General features: G+C 36.8%; 2 protein-coding genes and 1 pseudogene across 7 annotated transcripts in view; 2 read left to right on the top strand and 1 right to left on the bottom strand.

The window, feature by feature from the left end:
- Nucleotides 1-6052, top strand: part of NSA2 (NSA2 ribosome biogenesis factor) — a 7653-nt gene extending 1601 nt beyond the window's left edge. The window contains exons 2-6 of the mRNA XM_019463020.2: nt 26-213; nt 306-456; nt 1949-2128; nt 4742-4934; nt 5812-6052. Coding sequence (XP_019318565.1) covers nt 26-213; nt 306-456; nt 1949-2128; nt 4742-4934; nt 5812-5879 — 780 coding nt within the window. The 3' untranslated portion in view covers nt 5880-6052. The remainder of the gene's footprint in view (nt 1-25; nt 214-305; nt 457-1948; nt 2129-4741; nt 4935-5811) is intronic.
- Nucleotides 6053-6908: 856 nt separating this feature from the next.
- FAM169A (family with sequence similarity 169 member A) overlaps nt 6909-27340 on the bottom strand; it is a 91991-nt gene continuing 71559 nt past the window's right edge. For all 6 annotated transcript variants that reach the window (XM_019463010.2, XM_019463009.2, XM_019463011.2 and 3 more), the window contains 7 exons: nt 24942-25070; nt 24296-24408; nt 21117-21156; nt 20183-20333; nt 15861-16017; nt 12091-12294; nt 6909-10958 (listed from right to left, as the gene is read on the bottom strand). In XM_019463010.2, coding sequence (XP_019318555.2) covers nt 10410-10958; nt 12091-12294; nt 15861-16017; nt 20183-20333; nt 21117-21156; nt 24296-24408; nt 24942-25070 — 1343 coding nt within the window. In that variant the 3' untranslated portion in view covers nt 6909-10409. The remainder of the gene's footprint in view (nt 10959-12090; nt 12295-15860; nt 16018-20182; nt 20334-21116; nt 21157-24295; nt 24409-24941; nt 25071-27340) is intronic.
- LOC109274997 (ras GTPase-activating protein-binding protein 2-like) lies at nt 16474-18194 on the top strand (annotated as a pseudogene).

The following is a 27340-nucleotide window of genomic DNA, read 5'->3' as shown; positions in this document are numbered from 1 at the left end:
ATCAATGTTTCTTGCATTGTTACAGCCACAAAACGAATATATTGAGTTACACCGGAAGCGCTATGGCTATCGTTTGGATTACCATGAGAAAAAGAGAAAGAAGGAAGGTCGAGAGGCTCATGAACGTTCAAAGAAGGCAAAAAAGATGATTGGTCTGAAAGCTAAGCTCTACCATAAACAGCGCCATGCTGAGAAAATACAAATGAAAAAGACGTAAGTGATCATTTCTTTGTTTTAACAAGTTAATGTCTTTTTAGTAATAGGTTTTAAAATGGATAATCTTGAATCTTTTTCTTTCTTGATAGTATCAAGATGCATGAAAAGAGAAACACCAAGCAAAAGAATGATGAAAAGACTCCACAAGGAGCAGTACCTGCGTATCTGCTGGACAGGGAGGGACAGTCCCGAGCTAAAGTACTTTCCAATATGATTAAACAAAAACGAAAAGAGAAAGCAGTAAGTAATGAAAATTGAAGCATTTATTTCTTTTTTGTTCAGGAGAGAATTACTTAAATTTAATCTTAGTTTTTTTCCTTCAGTTTAATTGGATACATGAAATCCAGCTACTATTCCCATTATTCAGGTATCAAAGTCTTTGTAAATTTCATTTTGTATTATTTAATAAAATATTTACTTTCTCATCACCAGAACACGTTAGTGTTTAACAGCTTTTTAAAAATGTATTAGAATACCACACATCTTTAGTGTAAAAAAAAGTACTTAAAAAGTTAGCAGTGCATCTCAAATTCAGAGTTTTAACAACTTCCTACATTTGACACCTCCTAGTGTTGTGCTCTTGCAGAGAAAGATACGACTGCTGTTTTTTTGCTGCCCTGCTGTGCTAAAATTTGTTCAGAAGTAGAATAGTGAAAAACCCTCTAATTGATTTGACTTAAATAAAAATTCAGAATTTTTAAAAACATTACTGAATTGCGCTTGTGTCAAATTAGGTTAAATTCTGCTAAAAACAGGAAAAGATATAGGTACTGTTTTTAAACACCTGTGGATAAATTGACAGAAATCTAGGTAGCGACAGAATATGTGGTATCTATATTTAAAGAATTTTCAGTCTCCAAATTTGATTTTAAAAACCACAGTTTTTTGGTGTGTAAGAATCTACATTTAGAATGGTATAACTTGAGCACCAAAACAAACTTTAGAGGTTATCTACTTAACCTCTACTCATTTTACAAATAAAAAGACTGAAGTCCAGGAGGTTGTAAATCATTCTTCATGCTCACAGATCTATGAAATGGTAGAACTGCTTCTAGAACCTATGTGTTAGTAATAAGTCAACAAAAATTTTTAGTATTTTTTTAAAAGTTACTAAATACTTATTTTCCAGTGTTTATTTTGAGAGAGAGCAGGGGAGGGGCAGAGACAGAGAATCCCAAGCAGCCTCCTCACTGTCAGCACAGAGATCATGTGAGATCATGACCTAAGCCAAAACCAAGAGTTGGACATTTAGTTGACTGAGCCACCCAGATGCCCCAAAGTCAGATTCTTCATACTGCCTTTCACTTTTTTCAAACAATTTGCATTCTAGGGAGGTTCAAAGTATGTGGTGATGATTTTGCCTTACTAGTAATAAAATCTAACCGTTCACTTGAGGTAAAAATAGATATATTAAGAGGTGGAAACAGTCTTCTAATTTTACATATGAACTATTTGGTAGTCAGCACATATAGTTTCAAGAAGTCACTGCCTTATTACAGGTGGCATTTTTCATCCATAACAAGCCATTAAGATTTTTAGCTTAAGCAAACCATTTTATTTAATGTGTTCATAATATGAAACTTCCTTAGTTCCAATTAATTCGGGGCTTGTGAGGAGACAGTACAGACCTCTAGAAACAGTTGAGCCAAAATCTTGTTGGTTTAGGAAAAAAATTTGATTTTTCATTCTCATTGCCGTTTACTAACAAATTTAAATGATGGTCTGTTTTTAGGGAAAATGGGAAGTCCCTTTGCCCAAAGTTCGTGCCCAGGGAGAAACAGAAGTATTAAAAGTTATTCGAACAGGAAAGAGAAAGAAGAAAGCATGGAAGAGGATGGTTACAAAAGTCTGCTTTGTTGGAGATGGCTTTACTCGAAAACCACCTAAATATGAAAGATTCATTAGGCCAATGGTAAGTCCCTTGAAGAGTGGGATGGACTAAATATTGGTTGCTGTGTTAAATTGGGTAAAGTAGAATTTCCTGAAATTGATATGAAAAGAGATTGAAAGACATTTTTTAGGCTGTTTTTGCTATTTTAAGTTATTGACAGGGATGGCTTAGGAATTTTCCTGTACTGTCAAGAATCTTGTCTTCATAAGAAACGAGATGAAAAGTAGTTTTCATTACAGTGTCAGTGGATCCTGATTTTTAAATAAATGGCATATTAGAATCTTCATTTTCCACATGAAGTCATTTTACTCATTCAGCAAGTAATCTATATACCTGACACTTGTTATATTTAAGAACAGTTCAAAAACTTCAGTAGGGACAGTTTTTTTCAAGAAGCAAATCCTATTTATTAGGGCAATTAATGCTTTTGAAAACAGTATGTAATCACTGGAAAAAGAATTTAATATAAGAGTGGGACTTTAATTTCCTTTGACACCAATGGTCAAAACCAGTCTCGTCCCCTTTCCCAAGATGTAATTGAACATATGGTTGACCCTTGAACAACTTGGGTTAGGGATGCCCACCACCTGCACAGCTGAAAATCCACATATAACTTTTGACTCCTCAAAAACTAAACTAATAGACTGTTGCTGGAAGCCTTACTGATGGCATCAACTGTCGATTAACACATATTTTGTATGTTAAGTGTATCATATACTGTATTCTTTTTTTTTTTTTTTTTTTTTTAATTTTTTTTTTTCAACGTTTTTTATTTATTTTTGGGACAGAGAGAGACAGAGCATGAACGGGGGAGGGGCAGAGAGAGAGGGAGACACAGAATCGGAAACAGGCTCCAGGCTCGGAGCCATCAACCCAGAGCCTGACGCGGGGCTCGAACTCACGGACCGCGAGATCGTGACCTGGCTGAAGTCGGACGCTTAACCGACTGCGCCACCCAGGCGCCCCAACTGTATTCTTAAAGCTAAAGAAAAAGGGGCACCAGAAAAAAAGGGGCACTTGGGTGGTTCAGTCAATTATGCATCTGACTCTTGATCACAGCTCAGGTCTTGATCTCAGGGTTGAGTTCAAGCCCCACGTTGGACTCTGCGCTAGGCATGAAGGCTACTTAAAGAAAAAAAAAAATGTTAATATCATTAAGGAAAAATAAATATCAAAAAAAAGTCTTCATGTAAGTGGACTTGTGCAATTCAAACCTGTTTTTGTGGGTCAGCTGTGTATTTTTGCAAAATCCCTTTAAACAGACTAAATTACTCTCCCCACTGGATATCTAACCTGCTTAGAAAAACAATCAGAGGAAGGTTGGCAGTGTTCCCGTTTCTCAACCTGAATAATTTTTAACGGATTAAAATGTTGTCAAACAGTCTGTTTCTGTAAATTTCTGTCGAAACACAGCTGTGCCCTTTCATTTACATAATGTCTATGGCTGTGTTTTCCTGAAGACTTTTGAGTAGTTGCAGGAGAGACCATATGGCCTGCAAAACCTAAAATGTTCACTATCCCTTTACAGAAAACCTTGACCCGTCCCTGGATTGTATCATGGATGCCTCTTATTTTGATTTCATATTCATAATCTCTTAAATCTAGTTTGGTAACTTTATCAGTTCTGTAGGGAGAGAATATACTGGTCATGTTGTTCTAGGCTTTCTGTAGCTTGACAGGTAAGTCTCTTATGGTGCATTAGTCAAAGGGCATTCCCAACTGTGTAAGTTTATTACAAGCTTCATTAAAGAGTCCATTACTAAGTACTTGATGTACCCTTACCCCATACGTGGAAAAATCAAATTTAAGAGACTGCAGAGTGTTGTGGCTTCTGAAGTGCTACACCCCAAGAGGCCATATCTAGGTGACTGAGTGACTGTGGTCTCTGTAAAAGATGTCTGGGCTTTCTCCAGTCTTTGACCAGTATTACCATCAATGAAAAGCTGACAGTCCACCCCACCTTTTTCATCATGTAAAATAGCTAAGGTATATAGAGACATGCCATTTAACCTGGGGAACAAGTCATCTCACATGTCAATCCTTATGTTATTGAAAAAAAAAAAAAAAGGGGCACCTGGGTGGCTCAGTCGGTTGGGCGGCCGACTTCAGCTCAGGTCATGATCTCGCGGTCTGTGAGTTCGAGCCCCGCGTCAGGCTCTGTGCTGACAGCTCAGAGCCTGGAGCCTGTTTCGGATTCTGTGTCTCCCTCTCTCTGACCCTCCCCCATTCATGCTCTGTCTCTATCTCAAAAATAAATAAACGTCAAAAAAAAAAATTAAAAAAAAAAATGGGAGTTGTAAGGTTATAATGCTTAAATGAGCCATTTGTACACTTCAGCACAGTGCCTGGCATATAGCAAGTTCTCAGTAAATGTACGTAACTACAGAGGAAAATCTGAGTATGATGCTAGGTAAAGCTCCATGGTAACAACTCCAGGAGTATGTGTTTGGAGTTTTTCCCCCATGTATTTATCAGGTTTGTAGTCTGTAGAATTTATAAATATTTAATTGATGCCTTAAGATTTGACATTGTTCAATCCATGAGGATTTTTGTTGGGGAAGACCATTGGAAAAGCAGATGATTGCTCATCGTTAACATTTTAGACTCGTAACGTTTTTGTGTTTGACTTATTAGGGCTTACGTTTCAAAAAGGCCCATGTAACACATCCTGAATTGAAAGCCACCTTTTGCCTGCCAATACTTGGTGTAAAAAAGAATCCCTCATCCCCACTATATACGTCTTTGGGTGTTATTACCAAAGGTACTGTCATTGAAGTGAACGTGAGTGAGTTGGGCCTTGTGACACAAGGAGGCAAGGTTATTTGGGGTAAGTAAAGTTGTGAATATGGGGCTGCTGCTATTATCACCCTAAAATTGAAATTTTTAAGTTGGTAGGAAGTATGTAAGCAAATTTTAATGCAGAATTGCTGGATAAGTAAAAATGATGTAAATCAGACTTAAACTTATGAAAAATACTTCTGTAGACACAATAGTTATGAATGTGATTCTTTTTAGTTTGGATTATTGATATCAGTTTATAAAGTGTACTAGATTTTTAGATTTATGGCTGTTTTAAGAGAAACTATGAAAGAAGCAGATGGAAAGTTACCATTATAAGTAACATATTGGAAGGAATTACAATTCCCCCAGGAATGGGGGAAGGGAGACCTACATCAAACACATAGCCACACTATTTCAATAATAATTAAAAAACAGAAAGACGCCATGCCTCGTTTTCTTGGTTTTCTGCTTTTAGTGTCCAGGTAACCTTTAATGTTCTTCAAAATTGAAGAGTACACTCTGACTTCTTGATTGAGTCTTTATATGAGTCATTAACTCTTACTTCATATTGGCAGACATCAGTTTTAAAATTGGTTGCTAGATTAACTTGAAACTTAATGAAAACTTACTGCATTTTCTAGTAAGAAAAGTGTGTGGAAAAGCAACAATGCTCAGGTAAATCCACAAGGGCTTGTTAATACAACGTACTAACAGAATGGAGCTGACTACTATTTGTAGAAGTGTAACAACAGTATGTAAAAATTGCCTCCAGAACTTGTTTGATTTTGAGTGATTTTGTAAAATCTCATTGATCCTACTATCGTTTATTTTTTTCTTTCTTAAAAGTGTCCATTAGAAATATTTTGGGCAAAGTTAATTTTTATTAGCTAAATCTCTCCTTTTTCCCACGTTGTTTTCTTCAGGAAAATATGCCCAGGTTACCAACAATCCTGAAAACGATGGATGCATAAATGCAGTCTTGCTGGTTTGACAGCACTTTCAGACAAGTAACTCTTGACAATTACTGAAGACTACTCACCCGTTAAGAAGACACCGTTTCTGTGGTGGTTCTCCAAATACTGCCCAACAGCCTTACATATCTGCAGCCTTCAAGAGAACTATTTATTCTATTGTAAGAAACATTAAAATAGGCTTATTTACAAATTGGTCTTTATTTTTTAGTCTGTTGAGCATTTAGGCGTTCATAAATCTGAATAATGTTTTACAAAGCAATTATAGAGGAGCTGGGTAGCTTACTCAGCACTCTGTGCTGACAGTGCAGAGCCTGCTTGGGATCCTATGTCTTTTCTCTGCCCCTCTCCCTCTCTCTCTCTCAAAATAAAGATTTAAAAATACATTTAAAAAAGATTTAAAAAAGCAATTGTAGAAGTATCTTGGTCTGTATCTGCATTAAGAAGTGGATACTCAGCAATGCAGATTTTTTGTTACTGGAAAAATTAATATAGTTGAAAACACCTTTTATCATAAAGGTTCGTGCACACTTAAAACTAAAGCCTATGTTAGGAAACTGTCATTTCTGAGACCTTACCTGAAGTCTTTTTTCTTCATTAATCCTAAGAAAGGTAGTGTTAACCCCTGGTAACCTTTGTTTATAAGGTATTTAAAGTACAGGAGAGAAGGCACACTACAGTAAATAGAGTTCAGAAAAATCTTTTCACCTCTAGTTTTGTATTTTACACATTTTTTCTTCCTCTCAGTCATGTATACTTCTATCTACTAGGAACTGTATTTTCTACTCAAAATATATGGAAAAAAATACACTAAAATGTTTATACTTTCATATATTTAACAGGGTTAAAAATGTAAGTAATTCCAGGTAAAAGTTTTAAAAACACTGCACTGATGCTCTTTATGAGCAATTTGTTTGCAGTTAACTTGAATAATATAAAAAAGATAATGTTTCAGGTTTTGTAACTTAGTCAAAGTGCTCTTGTGATGTGAATGTTTGTAGCTCTGAGCTTTTAAGGTGTAATATCACATTAATCTATAATCACGTTAATGGTTTTAAATTGTTTATTTTTAAAGTCTGTCTTGAAAGTACAACCAATGTGATTAATTGTGCCTTTAACAAAATTATTTTATGTCTAAACAAATTCAGTTATCAAAACACAGGCCAGGAAACGATCACAAAACATACTACTATTAAAACTTAAAAAACAAAACAAAAAAAACTACCAAGAAAACAAACATGAGTACCTCAGTAAGACTTGCTCTTCTAAATAACGTAACATCTTTCCTAAATACTGTAAACATAGAAGTTTTAGAACACATACACACTTAGGAAAAGAAAGCCTATTTCCTTGGGAATGACTATCCAGTATGATACAATTACTTTAGGATGACAGAAGCTGAACTTTTCTTAACAATTAAGATTTTAACGACTGATTTTTGCCACTAATAGAAATGGGGAATGTGTGAATGACTATGTTTTGGAAGGTGGGGGGAAAAAAAGGTTAAAGGTAAGCACAATACTACAGAACTAAGGTCCGCTTATCTTTTAGAACCCAAAATAAGCAAATTAACTATCATGTACAAAGAAAGCTTGATATTAAATATACCAACAGAAGCCTAACATTTGTAACTAATAACACTCATGAAAGACTGGCTAACACCCTAACATCAGATTAGCCACTAGTGGACATACAAGGCAGAAATTTCTAAAATGCTATTACACAGATGGGTAATGTTAGTATAAATTCTTTATTTACATTAAGATCTGTATCAGTTTGCTGGTGTGACCAAACCTTAGAAGGTAATCCCTAACGGTAAAGCAGTACTTAATAGCAGGTATTCAGATACTACGTTAAGACTCAGTTTGATGTAATCATAAACCTTCAAGATAATTTTCTAAAGTCACTGAAACAATTTTAGGTAGTGTCCTGGTGGTCAGCTAAAAGTGAACCATTGATCACCAGTAATTGTTACCTTGCCATGTTCATTCTGCAGTGAATGGAAACACCATGAATATAGACATTTTAAGTAGAAGACTGACATTCTGTCATGCTATTTGATTTTATAAAAAATCATAATAGATCCTCTCACCTTTAAAAGTTGTAGAGGAGCTTTATAATAAATTCTTAAATATATTTCTGTGATGTCTAGCAACTGGAGAATTTAAACTTGAAAGCAGAACTAAAATTTTGCTAATATATATGTTTTATATTACATAAGGAAATATATAAGTATTTACACAAACTGAAGTGAAATCTTTTCCAGAAATAAAACTTCTAAACAGAAAAAAGCAGTCCACAAAGGACTATAGCATGTGACTAGACACTCAACAACTAGACTGGCTGGCTGAAATCAGATTTCAGTCCTCTCTAATTCTGAAGTTTTTCCAATGCCTTGGCAAAAACTAGGTATCTGATTCGTTTTATTCAGATTCCTTATTGAGGACAAATTTTGTTATCAATTCTATACTCACTGAGTACAGAACTCATTTACTGGACACGAACATGTTACCATGACAGTAAGGTTTTTCTACGTGACCTCACTTTCTCTACCATCTACAAACCCCCAAAATAACATTCTCTGTCAGAGATAATATGTATCAAAAGTTTTCTGGTATGCTAAGCAAAAAGTTCTGCAGTTGCTGAAAATGCTCTTACTGTTTAAGAATAAACCAAACAAGTTTAACAAGGTGAGTGTATACTGTTAGTCCTCACTTACACACGAATAACTGATTATGTTGTGAACTCAGCAACTATATATTCACCTATCAAGAGTTGTCAGCTCAAATTTCTTAAACTATACCCGAGAATAATGAATAGTCCAAGTAAAAAAGTAAAATATCTAAGCGTTAGGTTTTTAAATCTATTGTAAGAAATTAAAAATGGAAAGGTTAAGAATTTACTAAATCTTCCTATCTTTATTTCCCTAATTGTGGTAGTAAAGTTTCTCACAAAATCTATAAAACGGCATCAACATGATAGATACACTAGTACTAGTACCAGTCATACTTATTTTTTCAACTAATCAGCATTTGTTTAGAAAACAAATGGCCAAAGTGCTTTAATTTTTCATCTGGAGTAAAGTCATCTGGCTTGCCTCTGACCAGTAACAAAGGAAAATGTAGGGGATACAAGCATTCAAAATTTACTGTCATTTTACCTGCTTAAACAATTAGCTTATTAGATCTAAAATATCAGTATCTCAAAATAAAATTTAATGACCTCACCTGACCATAGACTAGGATAAAGCATTCAACATCAATCCTTAGCACCTCAGATAACGGCAGAAAGACTTAACGTTTTGTTTTTTTCCATGTAAAGACCAATTCTGTTTTAAAAACAATCTAAATGGTCTCAAAGCATTCTCCACAAGAAGCGCAAATCTGAGCACACCTAATACTTAATGAGAATTTTTTTTTTTAATTTTCCTAGGCAAAAGCCTTTGCTACAGTAACAATGTATATATACAGGCTAGCTTGTAACCTGTCCTCAAGAACAAATTTAAGAGTGAGCAAGACCAGAGCAACACCCAAAGCCTCCAATCTGATATAAGCTTTTAACTGTAGCTCCCTAGGCAGATTTATTCTTGTCATCTGGATCTAAGGTGGTGGGGTCCAAATCTACCCAGGTGTGGATGCCAAGGATATAAGCTGGCAGGCAGGCAGACCTTTTGGTAGGAATCACTCTCTTGAGTTACGGAAGTGGACAAAAGCTGAGGAGAATATACAACTCTAGAGTAAAGGCAGTGGCAGAATCAAGGAGAAGCCTTAGGAAGGGTTCTCACACTTCTGAAGTATACATGTTAATTGGATGAGGACAAAAGTATAGTCCCCAGCTTCAAATGAAATGTATATAATCATGAGTGCCGACATGCCGAAGTTAAGTCCCTAGCAGTATTGTTAGTATAAGATGTTGTAAAGATGGAATTGGAAACAGATTTTGTACCTTTCCTCAGACACAAGTCAAAGGAGGAAACAGCATCTACACAGCTACGAATCAGGAGGCCAAAATACCACCTTCATAAACCCTTCACCATAAACTTCTGTATTTGTGCTGTCATTTAGTTGAAGTATATTTTCACGTACTGACATTTTTGACATGCCTACATTTTAAAAAATGATTAGTTTTGATTTTTTAAGATAAAACTTCCGGAACCTTCACCAAGTTTACTATTAAAATCCATAGTATAAAAGATTTCTGTGATCCTTACAAGTAATGGAAAGCCTACTACTTTCAGCTTAATTTATATTTTCTGAAATACTAACGGTCAGGTGTCCCAATTGTTAAAGAAAATATAGTATGATCTGGTTTCCCCAAATCGAAACATGGTTAATAAAAATAAAAAATTGTACTTACACCAAACAGCCTGAAAAATTAAAAAGAATGGTGACTCCTAGGTCCTAAGGGGGAGGGAAAACTGGCATCATAAATAAGTTCAAAGTAAAATTTTAGAATTTTTGCCCTGTGCCCCATGCCATTTATTACCATATTTTAAAAACAACAATTATGTTACAAAGAAGAGGGTTCTAGCATCTGCATTTCTTCTTGACTCATGTCAGCTTCGCTTTCTTCTTAGCAGGTCCTTTATGCCCTTTGGCCTTCCTTCTTAAATTCCGCCTGTCGACCACAGGCACCTCCACCTCTATCTCCTCTGAGCTGCTATCCACAGTTTTCTCTGCTGACTGTGTAAACTGATCCAGTTGCTCCGAAGATGCTTCAGACTGTTCCTCTGACTGGTTCTTCTGTCCCGCGTTCTGTGCAAATGGCACATCTTCAAGTTCAACCTCTATCAAAGAACTCTGGGGAAGAGCTGTAGATGTTTCTTGGGGCTCAGGTACCCCCTCCTCACCCTGGTCTTCCAATGAAGAAGTAGTATTGGGCGATAAATTTTCAGAGATGGACTCCTCAGAAAATTCAGCTATCACAGAGTTTGGAAAACCACTGTCAGATCGTTCTTCATTTGGGACAGTACCAACATTGTCTGAACTCCCAAAATGGGCTTTCTTTCTGGAAACTAGTGGTAGTTTCTCTTCAGTGTGCCCTTTTTCATCAGATGGGCCTTCGTCTAGCAACATTTCTGAGTCAGTTATATGTGAGGTCTAAAAATAAAACACCTGGTGAACAAACCTTTGCAGTACAGTTCTTACATAAATTATTCTCAGACACTAATATTCAGTGACAATGAACTGCATTTTAAAGAATTCAGTACTCAGTCACTTTCACTAATCAGGTGTGCATACTCTGAACACAAGTCAATTTTTTCAAAACTGATGTGATCATTTGACTCCTCCTTTAAAGACATAATAAAGGTACTTCGGACATTTTAAACTTCCTATGAAGTTTCTTTAAAACCATCAATGAACTAAAACTTCTTGGTGTCTTGCTCTTACTTGAGCCACAAGCAAGAGTCCTCTGGAGTGTGACACTGGGCCATCCCACTAAGTTTGACTATGACTTCACTAGATGAAAGGGAAGGGCAATGGAAATTTTATTCATTTATTTAGTGAAACACTAATAAAATAATGCCATACAATAGTTGTTCAGCCTTAAAGTGGAACATTCAAAAGTAAAAATGAAACTCCTTTTAAAATATTCCATCAGGTTTTCCCCACTCATCTAATCTCTCTCCCCAGTTAAAACGTGTTAAAATGGTCATAGACTATGGTCATAGACTGTTGGTCATAGACTACGTAAGCAACAGGTATTCGAGTATTTGGTAAACTATGTTTTATCTGTTTTTCTAAGCATTTCTCTAAATCTACAAACAAAACTCATTTCAGGGCACCTGGGTGCCTCAGTTGGTTAAGTGTCCGACTCTTGATTTCGACTCCGGTCACGATCTCACGGTTTAGTTCCTGAGAATGAGTCCCATGTCGGGACTGCTCTGACAGCACAGAGCCCGCTTGGGATTCTTTCTCCCTCTCCCTCTGCCCCTACTCTGCTCATTCTCTCTCTCTCAAAATAAATTTACTTAAAATAAGTAAAATATAAAATAAAAAATTCATTTTGTTAACGTAAGTCACATATGTATGAATAAGGTTACAAAGATTAGAATTTATGGAACGTTACGGATTGCATTATTTTAAAATACCTAATGTAGTGTGATAATATATAATTAATTTTCCTGAAGGACTATATATATTAAGTGGAGGAAAATATATCCACTGCAATGCCCCTTCCACGTCACCAACACTGGAACAGGTGGACTGTAAGAAATTATCTCCCTCTTACCTTATCCTGTGCAACAGTCTCAGGAGGTTTTGAAGATTCTGCCACCACTGGAACAAGAGTTGCAGAGTCTTCACTGGAATTAAAAGACTGCAATTTTGTTTCTTCATCTAAAACTTCACTAGCGGAGTCCTCCTCTTCAGTCGTAAGTGAGGCCTTCAGAGTATCATCCATTATCTCACCATTCAGAGGCTCCAATTCAGATTCCTACATGAATGGGGGGAAAAAGTAAGTCAGGATACAATTTTAAGGTAACTTATTATTTGTCATGCAAGGAGAGTCCGTTCCCAGTCTCCACCTGTCATGCACCAGGACTCAAGATAAAGTTTTACCACATTATAGGACATGAGTTAAGGAATTAGTCTGAGGAAAAGACAAACTTCTCAGGCAGGGTCGGTAAAAATGCACAAGTAACCCAAACTCCCCCTGTTCTCATGGAGGCAGCAGACAGACCAGGATGCTCTGCAGACACAGCGCAGGTCTGAGATGCAGTGAAGAAACCCTGTTCCCTTCTTGTTCTTCCTTTTTATAGGGCCAGCCTGATGGGCACCTTTTCAGTAAAAAGGCACCAGAGACTAGAGCTGATGCCAGCTCTTTACACAACACTTGGTCAGCACTTGACATCTTTGGGGCCTGTGGGAAGTTACGGTTTACCCTACCAAGGGGAGAAAGCACTGCCAGTCTTGGAGGAAGCTCAGTTTGGACACAGCTTCTTGCTGGAAGAAAATAGCCCTCGATCTGAGTTCATTTTCCAGTCAACTTTCCAGTCAACTCTGGCTCACTTTTTGAACAATCCTGCTCCTTACATCACATTAAATACGGAAATATCAGTGAGCTGATGACACAAGCCCTCCAATTATGAAATTCTTCCAATGTTTATCAACACAAAATATTTCTATGTAATGTTTAGTAGTTCTAATGAATCTTAGTGAGATTCTAATAGAGGACGTTTGATTACCATTTTAAAACTTAGAAAACTGATGCACTCAAGTGTTCAGAAATAGATCTGTCTGAATTATGTAGGATCCCTACAATCATAGGGATACTGAAATCAGGACTTAGAAAAATTTTATCTGACCAGACAATATATGGAAAATAGACTGCACACAGAAGGTATTTACAATAAAGTTCATAAAATGATCAACTAAGATAGGAAAAAATGTTGAAAGAAAAAAATGAGAAAAACATAGCAAACGCTTAAAAAAAACAGAATGTTGGTAACTAAAAGTGAGAAGCAGCAGAAGAGAGAAATCTGTCCCTCAAGTTTTCGGTTTGGGAACAGAATGGAAGATTAAAAAAAAAAATTACAGGAAAAAAGGCCCAATACAGAAATAATAAGAAAGGATAAAGATTATGTTGAATTTAAGAAGATAAAAGACATCTGTCTACATAAAAATATTCAGGAGACAAGCAATATTGAAGCATTACAGTCTGAATCAATATTCAAAGTCTAGAGTTACTAGTCATCCCCACAGAGATGAGAGTTCAACCACTGGATTGGATGCATTTTCAAAGGAGAGAACATGAACCAAAGAGCAACAAGTCAAGAACTGAATCTTCCAGAATGTCCACAAATAAAGGGGAAAAAAGGAAGCAGAATAGCTAAGTAATAAATAAAGCAAAACAAAACTTCAGAGATAGGAAAAACCAAGAAACCAAAATACAGTAGTGTTATAAGGCCTACATTACACGGGACTAGAGAATATTGAAGAAGTCACAGTAATCGACCTAGGTACAGAAAGTCACTAAGTGTCACTGGTGACCTACAAGACTATGTGTGCACAGTGTATTGCTGGACAAATGAAACTGGTTACATGAAGTACGTACAGTATAATCTTAAGGATATTTTTTTTTTAAGAGAAAGAGAGTGAGAGCAATCACGAGTGGGGGGAGGGGCAGAGAACAAGAGCGAGAGAATCCCAAGCAGGCTCCATGCTCAGCACAGAGCCCAACATGGCGCTTGATTCCATCATCCTGGGATTATATGACCTGTGCTGAAATCAAGAGTTGGAAGCTCAACCAAGTGAGCCACCCAGGTGCCCCTAATCGTTAAGTTTTTAAGAGAACAAGACCACAAATATATATTCTCATAAACGTCTGGATGTGCATAAATCCCCTTTTTAAACATGTGCTTTACTGTCCAAATGTCCTACAACACAAGAAGAAAATGTCATTTAAAAACAAAGTTTCACTGGGGCTCCTGGGTGGCTAAGTTGGTTAAGCAACTGATTTCAGCTCAGGTCATGATCTTACAGTTCGTGGGTTCAAGCCCCGCACTGGGCTTTGCATTGTGCTCCAAGCCCCGCACAGAGCCTGCTTGGTATTCACTATCTCCTCCTCTCTATCCCTCCCCCAATCAATCTCTCTCAAATAAACTTTTTTTTTTTAATAAAAAATAAAAATATAGTTTCATGAAATAGAGGAGGCAGGAGCTAAAGTGGAGTAAGTTAAGAAAATAAAATTGGTGGGGGTGCCTGGGTGGCTAAGTTGGTTGAGTGTCCAACTTAGGCTCAGGTCATGATCTCAAGGCTGCTAAGTTGGAGCCCCGCATCGGGCTCTGTGCTGACAAGCTCAGAGCCTGGAGCCTGCTTCAGATTCTGTGTCTCCCTCTCTCTCTGCCTCTCCCTGCTCACACTATATTTCTCTCAAAAATAAGTATTTTTAAATTAAAATAAAATAAAAATGGTAATGTAGTTTCACTTATTAAGGTGCTGGCTAGACTTGGCAAACAGGTAAAAGATTTGTAAAGAAACTTAAGCATGTATGAAAGAAGAAATAAGGAATCTCTAGAGAACCAAAAGTTGAAAATACTGAAAAAAAAGAAAAGGGGGTGCCTGGGTGTCTCAGTGGGTTAAGTGTCCGACTTTTGGTTTTGGCTCAGATCATGATCTCATGGTTTTGGGGGTTTGGGTCTCACGTCAGGCTCTGTGCAGACAGCGGGGAGTCTGCTTGGGATTCTGTCTCCCTCTCTCTCTGTTCCTACCCCACTCGCACAGTCTCTGTCTCTCTCAAAATAAATAAAACTTAAAAAAAAAAAAGAAAGAAAGAAAAAAACAAGAACAGGAAGAAACGGAAGAATCAAAAAGATAAGGATAAACACTTGAGGAACTATAGAAATCAGGCCAGATAAAGTTTTCTCATGTTTAAAAAAATGAAGTTATTTATCCAGGAATATGTAATAAATTATAGTCAAAATATATAAATATATACACACATATATATATATGTATATGTATGTATATATATATATAAATATATACACACATATAGATACTATATATATACATATATATACACATATATATACGTATATATCTATCTATAATTTTTGGTTTTGATGATGAATCTTATCCTTCTAGCCAAAATACAGGTACAACTGAGGGCTGTGGACCTTAAGGCACTGTAACTGGTTCTACAAGGTAGACCTTACAGTCCTATGATTTGTGTCACTTCTTAAATATGTTTAATTTCTCAAATTTTGTATTTTAAAAATACTGAGGCATCTTATTACCTAAACATCCTCTATTTTATCTTTGTTGTAAGTCAAACTTTTAAAAATTCACTTTGAAATACAAAATGATATTTGCAACTTTATCCTCTTCCCAACTCTAGTACTGGACCTTGTTTAGTATAGGTAGATGCTTTTTAGCATTAAATACAATTTCTACTACCACTCTAAAATGTATCATCATATTTTTCTAACGATATATGATTAAGAAAGTTAAAATTTAGTTTACTTTCATTCACTTTATTTGATAAGCAGGATCTCATACCTTTTCACCATCTTGCTTTTCCAGACGTGCCTGGGTTTCTGGTGCAGGCCGAGCATCCTTATCACTACTTTCGTCCTCAAATTCAATCACGCTTTGTTCGGGTTCTTCTTCCAGGAATTCTTCTGAGCTCTCTGATGTACGTACAGTAGACTCCAATCTAGAAAAGAAAAAAATTCTTACTTGTTTTATTAAGGATGAATATAAACTTTCAGGAGTCTGTTAATCAAGTAACACTTTAAAGAATCAACTAAGTGTTGTTCAGTCAACAACTTCTGGTCCAAAGGCAGTCTCCTCTTCTTACAAACTTAGGTTCTTTCCTACCTTGTTCTCCAGTTTGAGTGGTAACGTCACCATCTCCTCAAGCATGTAAGCTAAATCCTTCTCTTACTCTCTACCCATTTATAAAAAGCAAAATTTGGCCCAGGAAGAAGTAGTTGTAAGGGAAACAAGCTCGCAGCTCTCCAGCTTCTGAGGTTTCAGGTCTGTAGGAAAGAGGAGGCAGCTAGTGAGTAGTATCCACTGCAGCTGGTCCTCGGCGACTCTCCTGTCGACCTCCACACGTCGTACCTGCCACCACTGTTGGTTGGAGCATTTGACATGGTGCAGCCAAGAAATGGTTACGGAGAAGCCCAGTCTGCTGCTCATAGGGTGGGAGTTTGTGAGGTAGGATTATACTTTGCAGCATAAAGCTCCAGAATATTTATGCAGGTTTTACGGAAGGAATTCTTCCTATGTTCATGCTGGAGTACATGCTAGCAGAAACCCCAGGAGGCTGCTTATGGCCAAAATGATACACAACACAAAGTATTATCTCTGAACTTCAGTGAGTATCATACTAAAATTCATCACGTGGATGCTCATGCAACCTTGAGATCGAGTAGCCAGCCGTCCAGGTCACGGGTTGGCTATCTAACAGAGGACAGCCAGAGAGGAAGTTTATACAGACCTTGGATCCGGCTTCTGAAGGATCTGTTCCAAGTAAGTTTATGTTCACAATGATGTGTTTCGTTATACAGATGAACTATTTGGTGATTCTGAATCAGAACTCAATGAAGGATCAGGAGATGAGGTAAAAAGAGAAACAAGAAGAAAGGCAACCATCCCCAGAACCTGTACAAGAAAATGCTGATAGCGGTTACTATGAAGCTCAGCCCGTGGCTAATGGCAGAGAGGAGCCTTTGGAAGAGTCCTCTCATGAACTTGAGCCAGAATCTGAAACAAAAACTGAAGAACTAAAGCCACAAGTGCAAGAGAAGAACTTAGAAGAATTAGAGGAGAAGTCTATTTCTCCTCCTCCTTGCTGAACCTGTGTCTCTGCCACAGGAACCATCAAAGCCACGAGTTGAAGCTAAACCAGAAGTTCAGTCTCAGCCACGTTGCGTGCATGAACAACGACTCTAGAGGTACAACCCTGGTCTCCCTCCTAGAGGACCAAGACCAGGCAGAAGAGATGCTGAACAGAGTGAATCTGACAACTGTAGAATAATTTGCTATCCACATAGTCATCAAATTTCTGTTGATAACCTCCCACATGATATTGATGAAAATGAACTTAGTTCTTCATGAGTTTTGTAAACGCTGTGGAACTGCGCATCAATACCAAGGGTTTTGGGAGAAAGCTTCCAAACTTTGTGGTTTTTTTTTTTTTTTTTTTTTTTTTTTTTTTTTTTTAATTTTTTTTCAACGTTTTTTATTTATTTTTGGGACAGAGAGAGACAGAGCATGAACGGGGGAGGGTCAGAGAGAGAGGGAGACACAGAATCGGAAACAGGCTCCAGGCTCCGAGCCATCAGCCCAGAGCCCGACGCGGGGCTCGAACTCACAGACCGCGAGATCGTGACCTGGCTGAAGTCGGACGCTTAACCGACTGCGCCACCCAGGCGCCCCTAAACTTTGTGGGTTTTGATGACTCTGAACCAGTTCAGAGAATCTAATTGCAAAACCAATTCTGTTTTGAGGGGAAGTACGTTTAAATGTGGAAGAGAAAAAAAACAAGAGCTGCAAGAGAGCAAGAAACCAGAGGTGGCGGTTATGATCGCAGGGATATTAGGTGCAATGATCGAGGTCCTGGTGGTCCACATGGAATAGTGGGTGGTGGAATGATGCATGACCAAGTTGGAAGAGGACCTCCTCCAAGAGGTGGCATGGCACAGAAACTAGGCTCTGGAGGAGGAACCGGGCAAATGGAAAGCTGCTTCACAGGACAACATCACAGAAGCTCCCGTTGCCAGTCTTAGCAGTGGTACGTTATGCATCATGTTTGCATTCTTGTTAATTTTTCTTTTTCTTTGGCTTTGGAATGTGACGGCCTTTTTGATCATTTTTTTGATGTGAAAAGCATCCTCTATCAGTTAAATTGAGGTGGACATTATTTCCCCAATTCCATAATAGGATTCACACTATTAATTTATAAATCTAGACTTGGAGAATTAAGGGCTGAGAAATGACCGTATCTTAAACTATCTACAACAAAATGAACTTAACAGGACATGCCCAACTGAATTCAGGTCCTCTGAGTCAAAAAAAACCCTCTGCTGCACATTTTAAGTGTTACTGTTTCTGCCTATTAATGTTGGAAACACAAACAATGCAATTTGTGCAACTGGAGAATCTTGTCTTTTTTCTTGGCTCCCCCCAAAAATACAACCGAACAGAAACTTGTTACGCACTCATCAAAAGGCACTGATGCTCACTCTGACTTCATTAACACGGACATCTGCAACAGGAGGCAACAGGGGGAAAAAAATCTTTCCTCTCTTTTTCCAGGAGAGAATAGTCTGTGAAGTGATGAGGGCATTTTATCTGCTTGCTGTGACCAGCGTGTGTACACATAAACCTTAGCAAGACTACAAGTATATTCCAGAAGGAACATAGTTATGAACCAAATAACAAAAAGAAGAACTTTAAATGCCATCGTCTTGAACACTAGACCAGATTTAGTAGCTCCATATCTAAGATTTTTCCACCTACCCCTTTTCAGTACAGGGATGGCTGGCTGCCCAACACATTACTCGTCCCCTTCCTCCTCTCTTTAAACTGTGTACAGTGAAAATGGTCTTTACTGTGTTTTTGTTCTCTGGTAATGTAATAAGCATGATGGTGCCTTCTATTAATACATCAGTCTTGCTGGTAATTCTGTACAGAATAGTGTATGAACTGCTGTGCTGCAAAGCCAAACAGCTGCAAAATGTTGAACAATCACTCAAGTATATAAAAACTGCAGTATCTTCAAAATCAGTAAAATTGACTAGCACATTAAAAAAAAAAAAAAAGAAAAGCAAAATTCCACAATAATTCTGGGATGTTCAATTTAAAATGCACGGCTATGTTCCCTTCTAAAAAAAGTATTACATCTAAATACTGCTAAGAAAACTGTAATTATCTAACCTCTTACCTTTTCACAAATGACTAGCCTCAAATATTTAGTTATATATGCCTTGAACATAAATTTTTCACAAAAATAAACCATTTACATCATTACTCAACTATTCCAATTTAAAATTATTTACATAATGAAATCAGCAGAGGTACAGAATTTTCTACTCGAGTAAAATAATTTCACAGATGAAAAGGCAAAATTATGAATGGTTAACTCAGAAACAGCAGGTAGAACTAGTAAGACAAAAATCTAGTTTTACTAAAAACTTGAAATCTTGCTTTCTTTATGATTCCAAGGAAGATAAAGGATAAAGTTTTAACCTGAGGGTTCTGTTGATTCAGCTGGCTATTAAGTTCCTAGAGGGGTTGACTGAACTTAACCACTTATGGTTATCGCTAACTTGCGTTACATCCAATAACCCAGTAAAATAAATCAGTTATAAAATAAAACTTAAGGTTTTTAAAAAAACTAAACCTCAGCATTACTAAAAACTACAGCTACTGGGGCACCTGGTGGCTCAGCTGGTTAAGCTTCCTACTCTTGATCTCATCATCTTGAGTTCAAACCCCATGTTGGGCTCCACACTGGCTGTGGAGCCTACTTTAAAAACAAAACAAAACAAAACAAACAAAAAACTACAGCTACTGGCAGAGCTGGTGATAATGACTCACTTGGGGTAATATAATCACTAGAAAATTCTCTGGGATTTTCACACGTTATGTGTGGCTTATTTTACTCTCTTACTATCAACTTCTCACTGTAACATGTCAAAGTGACACCAATGGTAACTGTAATCAGTAATCCTTAGAAGAATTCAAATACAGACTCTTACACCAAGGTTATGTGTACACAAACAAGGTAATAATAGACTCCACCTTAAATACTAAATACTAATTACATGAAAATAAGAATAACCAAATAATGAGAGTAAAATAAACAGTACTTGTTTATTGAAGCTGTAGGTGAAGTCTGGGGAGTCTTTTCATCTTCCCCTTGCGAACTACTAAATTCAGAATCCTGAAATCGCTTTCCAATCTTTGGCCGCTTTAGATGACTACTTCGAGTACGAGTGGAAACTGGTGTTTTATCATGACCTGAGAAAAAAACCAGCAAAACTACAGTTAATTCATTATGTCTTGAAAGGATTACCTGTTACACTACACAGAAATTTAAGAACTATGCTAGCTTACATATATTCCCCCCCAATTACACATTTCTTTCTCTCATATCAGGCTAAGAAACAATGCCCATGTCTTTTTCTAAATTATGAAATAACTTTGCGTTATTCATTCCTCACATTTCTATATTGCTCTGGGCTGTGCAATATATTTTGCATTTTCATTTATATTCTCTCCCAATAATCTTGGGAAATAAATAAGGTAGGTATCACTCTCCCGATTTTACTGGTAAGGAAATGAGGAAAAGGGTAGTGTGATAGCTTGCTTTGTTCACACAGCAAGACCAGTGGTAGTGGTGGCATTAGAACACAGCTCTAAGTTTAACAGATGACCATAGGGGAAGAGAAGGAAAAATAAGGTACAAACAGAAAGGGAGGCAAACCATAAGTGACTCTTAAATACAGAGAACAAACTAAGGGTTAATGGGGGGATTGGAGGAGAGGGGAAAATGGGTGAAAGGCATTGAGGAGGGCACTTGTTAGGATGATCACTGGATATTGTATGTAAGTGATGAATCATGGGAATCTACTCCTGAAGCCAAGACTACACAGTATGTTGGCTAACTGGACAATTAAAAAAAAAACAAAAAAAAAAACCCTCACCTCTAGATCTTAGGTAAGTCTTCATTTACTCTAAGGGACATCCCCTCCCCCTAAATTCTTGTGTCTGACATACTGGTAAATCAGCTGAATTTCTTACCTTCAGAAGTACTTGCAAAGGCATCTTTTAGAGAGTCCATCTAAAACAGAGATACAGATTAAAGGCAAAACTTTTAGATCAGTTTTTCTCCCTATGAATCTACTTCACTCCGTGTCAAAGAAAACCTTTTGAAACATTTTTCAAGTAGTACTTTTTGTACTATTCATCAATTAAGGATACCTACTTAAGAAATTAAAAGGCTACGTTATAGCCTCAGGTTATGAGGCTGAGCACTTACCAAGCCATCTAGTATGTTCCAATGCGACACACAGGGGTTTCCTAGTGTTCTGTCCTCAACTACCTTCTCTTCTCTGTCCATGTGCTCTCCCTGTGTAATTCTACCTACCACCTTTACTTCAACATCTATTTGCTGATGAAAACAAATACACAATTTAATCTCCCCAACTCTTTCCTGATTTCCAAAGCTCTCTCTCTTTCAATAAAATACGTATGTCCAACCAACTTCAGAACCAACCTGTCCCAAACTGAACTCTTACCTTTTCCCAACATTATTCTCTATCTTGGTTAATGGCAATAACAATTCAGTCAGCCATTCTAGCCAAAAACCTGAGGGGGTAATGACTTCCTAACCCTCATTCGGCGAACCACGAAGCTTGTCAATTCTGACTCTAACGAATCTCTCAAAACTGTCCCCTCCTTTGTATTACCAAAGCTTTAGTTCATGCCTTTATCATCTTGAATGAGAACTAGTCCAATAGCCTCATCTCTGGTATCCCTCGTTCTAACCACATGCTCTGTAACTCCCTCCAATCTAATGAAAGAAAAGCTTCCAAATCACAAAATGTGCCCACTCTCTTACTTTAAAAACAAACAAAAAAAATTTAATGGTTTATCACTGCCTAGAATACAAACTCTCAACCTCTTCGAAAACAAATGCCTCTTACGTACCAAATAGGCCATTTTCTTTCACACCTCTCCTTTTTACATGCTCACCTTTGGAAAGCTCTAACCTTTGGCACAAAACTCCCACCTACCCTTTCCAAGTCAGCTTGGTTGCTACTTTACCTATTCCACTCCTTGGGCAGAATTAGTCATACTCTGCTATGTACCTTCAATCATTTGCTATATGCTCTATTAAGGCAATTGTAATCCTGTAGTTTATTTCCTTATTTAACAGTTTCCAATAACGGACCATCTACTTCCTCCCATGCTTGTAAGAACCATATCTTTGTACATCCGGTACTTGCCACAGCATCTACTTTATTAGACCAACTACTGTTCATTTTTTATCACACACTTGCTGAAACCCTACAACAAAGTAGGCACAGAGACTTTAAGGCCTATTGATAGGACATAAACAAGGGTAAACTGTGACAGATGACTAGACAAAAATCCGGTCTTCAAGAAACCTGCAGTTCAACTAGACAAAGACACAAATAAAGATCAATAAATAAAAGATACAAAAAGTCTAAGAGAAATACATGTAATGTTTTATGTCCCCAAATAGGAAAAACCAAGTAGAAATACCATCACCACTTAAAGAATAAATCATGTATTGATCACTTCAGAGTGTATATCAAAACATCAAGTGTACAACTTGTCAAAATGTGGACAATTTTTGTCAATTATACCTCCATAAAGCTAAAAAAATGTAGATCAAATAAACAAACAAGACCACTTTCCCATGTGGTTACTGATAAAAAGAGAGATTAAAAATAGTTTAATGTGAGAAATATTTTCCTTGAACTAATTAAAATCTTAATATAATCTGAGTAAGAATTTCTAAAACCAAAGAAAATCCCATTTATGCTGCCAACCTTATGATATGGTTTAATATATATTCTCATTTACACAACCCATTTATAAGTATTTGGCTTATTATTAAAGTAAATCATTGTATAGGAAGAGATTTTTTTCTACATTCACTGACTGGTTTTATGTCTGAAAAACAGACATAAAATGTATACATACATTTATAAGTATTTGGCTTATTATTAAAGTAAATCATTGCATAGGAAGAGCTTTTTCTACATTCACTGACTGGTTTTATGTCTGAAAAACAGTACATAAATCTGAGTATATCTGAGAAATCTGGACCACAATATAATCGAACCCAGGCTTATCATGAAGTTTGAAGTTCCAAATGTAGAAAAAATTAAAACTCCTTATATGTAATTATATTATTTATGTTATCTTTAAAAATGTTTCAGGGCACCTAGGTGGCTTAGTCAGTTAAGCATCCAACTCCTGATCTCGGCTCAGGTCGTGGTCTCATGGTTTGTGAGACTGAGCCCCACGCTGACCACACGAAACGTGTTTGGGATTCTCTCCCTCTCTCTGTCCCTCCCCACTTGAGCACATGCTCTCCCTCTATCTCAAAATAAGTATAATGTTTCAAAAATGTTCAGTCAACACTCATGCTAATTAAGGCAGGAATACGGGGCACAAATAATTCCCCAAAGCACTTGTCCCTAAAAGGTTACCTAGTATTTGCAAAGTGCACTACATTCCACAAAGACGTAGCATATATAGCCTCAAACTTCCCACAATAACTTCACAACTTTTAACCTACAACTAATATCACTTCTAAAAATTCATCCATGCCTCAAACTTCCCAAAGTAACTTCATAACCTTTGACCTACAACTAGTATCACTTCTAAAAATTTATCCCTGTAAGGAAAGCATTACATAGGCAAAAAGATACATGTATAAATGTGTTCACTGCTGGGCCACTTATGTATGTAAAAAACTTAAGTATATAATACGTTAAAGAAATAAACAATAATATTTCCATATACTAGAATAGTATGCTTCTACTGAACAATCATGTTTTAAACAGTAATGCCATGGGAAATACTTGCAATACCATGTTAATGGAGAAAAACAGAAGCAGCACAACAGAAAACAAAAATGTACACAAATACATGTAATATATATGAAATACAAATGCAAAAGTGTTCACAGTTGCTGTATCTAGGGTAGTGGAATTACAAATTTTTATTTTACTTTGTATTAGTGTGTGTGTATTCCAAATTATTCTTCAAGGAAAATTAAGTCCTTAGTAACCAATTAACAGGAAATACCAAGAAAATGAGCACAGTAAAAATTACGTAAGTTTGGTGAATGAACTGTAACATTTACAAAATCAAATATGAGCTGCATCTAGTTTAAAGAAACAGAAAAATCATTTCCTACAATAAACATACAGTGTACCTACAGTTAGCTGCATCTCACTAGACTGATTGTCTTCAGTTTCTGCTTCATATTCTGGAACAGATGCAAGACCATATTCTCCAGACATGGGTCTTTTGGCTTCATTTTGAGAAACTGCTGTGTATAGAAGAAATTTAAAAATTGTAACCTAATCAGTATTTGGTTTTAACTGTAGCACTGTTTGTACTGATTTTCACAAAAGCCCTGAAGAGCATCCTGAACAGAGTGTGTTGAAAATCTAGGTGTGGAACATCTCCTTCATCAGTAACTTACAATGAAACCTTGAACTCACAAAAAGTATTAGTTACCTGTATTTAGTGACTATGAGGAAAGTGACTATTAGGAGGACTATGAGATCGGGAATTACCCTTTGATCCCTTGATGCCTATTCTATGCTGATATCTGGGTTTACTTCTTACCTACCAATACCTGCCAGAATGTTAGATTCTTATGGGCTATTATTCTAGGTTCCCTTATTATTAGTAACTCAAATGTTAATACATAACAAAAATTCAAACTTTAGAAAAGAGGGTCTGTTACTAGAAAGGTCGCATTACAATATACCATAACTCTGGACTGTAAGACACAACCAACAATAGGCACTTTTTTAAGCTGGACACGTGTTCAAACTGAAAACCTGTAATTCTTACCAGTAATTTTAAGCGTTTCTCTCTGTAATGCTCTGGTGACTGGTATTCGCTGGTACCAGTGTCCAACACCTTCAACTTCCCAGAGGAGTTCATGATCTCCTGGATACTTTTCAAAGTACTGCTTGCAAGCTGAAAAATACATTTAGAATTTTCTAGAAATCCCTGATATCAATTGTTTTGGAAAACAGAAAGAAGAGAAAGCTGCTACACTCACTTAAAAATGCTAAGGCAACTCAAGAAAATCACACAGCAGTCTCATTTACGAAAACTTTAACATGATCAAAAAATAAAAATCCTGATAAAAGATACGTTTCTAAAAAAAAAAAAAAAAAAGATGCGTTTCTAGTAAGAAGTTGCTACAGCCAAGGTCAAAGAGGTTTTTGCCTGCTTTCTCCAATAGTATTTTGATGGCTTCCTGTCTTACATTTAGGTCTTTCATTCATTTTGAGTTTATTTTTGTGTATGCTGTGAGAGAGTGGTTCAAGTTCATTCTTCTGTATGTCACTGTCCAGTTTTCCCAACTGGGAAAGTTGCTAAAGAAACTCTTGCTAAAGAAACTCTTTTTTCCCATTGGATATTCTTTCCTGCTTCATCAAAGATTAGTTGGTCATAGGTTTGTGAGTCCATTTCTGGGTTCTCAATTCTGTTCCATTGATCTGTGTGCCTGTTTTTGTAGCAGTACCATACGGCAGCTTTGTAATACATCTTGAAGTCCAGAATTATGATGCCTCCAGCTTTGGTTTTGTTTTTCAACATTACTTTGGCTGTTTGGGTCTTTTCTGGTTTTAGAATGGTTTGTTCTAGCTCTGTGAAGAATGCTGGCGTTATTTTGATAGGAAGTGCATTGAATGTGTAGATTGCTTTGGGTAGTATGGACACTTTAACAATATTTGTTCTTCCAAATCCATGAGTATGGAATGTTTTTCCATTTCTTTCGGTCTTCTATTTCTTTCATGAGCTTTCTATAGTTTTCAGCATAAAGATCTTGTACCTCTTTGGTTAGGTTCATTCCTAGGTATCTCATGGTTTTTTGTGCAATTGTAACTGGGATGGATTCCTTGATTTCTCTTTCTGATGCTTTCATTATTGGTGTATAGAAATGCAACTAATTTCTGTACATTGATTTTATATCCTGCAACTTTGCTGAATTCACGTATCAGTTCTAGCAGTCTTTTGATGGGGTCTTTCATGTTCTCCATATAGAGTATCATGTCATCTAGAAGAGTGAAAGTTTTGACTTCTTCCTTGCTGATCTGGATGCCTTTTATTTCTTTTTGTTGCCTGATTGCTAAGGCTAGGATTTCCAACACTATGCTGAAAAACAATGGTGAGAGTGGACATCCCTGTCATGTTCCTGGCCTTAGAGGGAAAGTTCTCAGTTTTTCCCTATTGAGGATATTAGCTGTGGGTCTTTTGTCTATGGCCTTTATGATTTCGAGGTATGTTCCTTCTGTCCCTAGTTTGATGGCTTTTATCAAAAAAGGATGCTATAATTTGTCAAATGCTTTTTCTGAATCTATGGAGAGGATCATCTGGTACTTATCAGTTTTTTTCATTAATGTGATATATCACATTGGTTGATGTGCAGATATTGAACCAGCCCTGCAGCCCAAGAATAAATTCCACTGGATTGTGGTGAGTCATTCTTTTAATGTATTGTTGAATTTGATTTGCTAGTATCTTGTTGAGAATTTTTGCATGCATTTTCATCAGGGAAATTGGTCTGTAATTCTCCTTTTTAGTGGGGTCTTTGGTTTTGGAATTAAGAGAATGCTGGCCTCATAGAATGAGTTTGGAAGTTTTCCTTTCCATTTCTATTTTTTGGAACAGCTTCAAAACAATAGGTATTAACTCTTCTTTGAATGTTTGGTAGAACTCCCTTGGGAAGCCATCCAGCTCTAGACTCTGGCTTGTTGGGAGAGTTTTGATTAATGATTCCAATTCTTTACTGCTTATGGGTCTGTTAAAATTTTCTACTTCCTCCTGTTTCAGTTTTGGTAGTTTGTAAGTTTCTAGGAATTTGTTCGTTTCTTCCAGACTGCCCGAATTGTTGGCATATAATTGCTTATAATATTCTCTTATTATTGTATTTATTTCTGCAGTGTTGGTTGTGATCTCTCCTCTTTCATTCGTCCACAGAAACTTCTTACTAGACATGTCTCCAGAAGTAAGGGAAACAAAAGCAAAAATGAACTATTGGGACCTCATCAAGATAAAAAGCTTCTGCACAGCCAAGGAAACAATCAACAGAAATAAAAGGCAGCCTATGGAATGGGAGAAGATATCTGCAAATGGCTTATCAGATACAAGGCTAGTATCCAAAATCTGTAACGAACTTATCAAACTCCACACCCAAAAAAAACAAATAATCCAGTGAAGAAATGGGCAAAAGACATCAA

Source organism: Panthera pardus, unplaced genomic scaffold (genome assembly GCF_024362965.1).
Source record: "Panthera pardus isolate Hobbes unplaced genomic scaffold, ASM2436296v1 HiC_scaffold_2, whole genome shotgun sequence".
Taxonomy (NCBI): domain Eukaryota; kingdom Metazoa; phylum Chordata; class Mammalia; order Carnivora; family Felidae; genus Panthera; species Panthera pardus.
The sequence above is the reverse complement of the archived record's forward strand: the minus strand, read 5'-3'. Positions and strand labels throughout refer to the sequence as shown.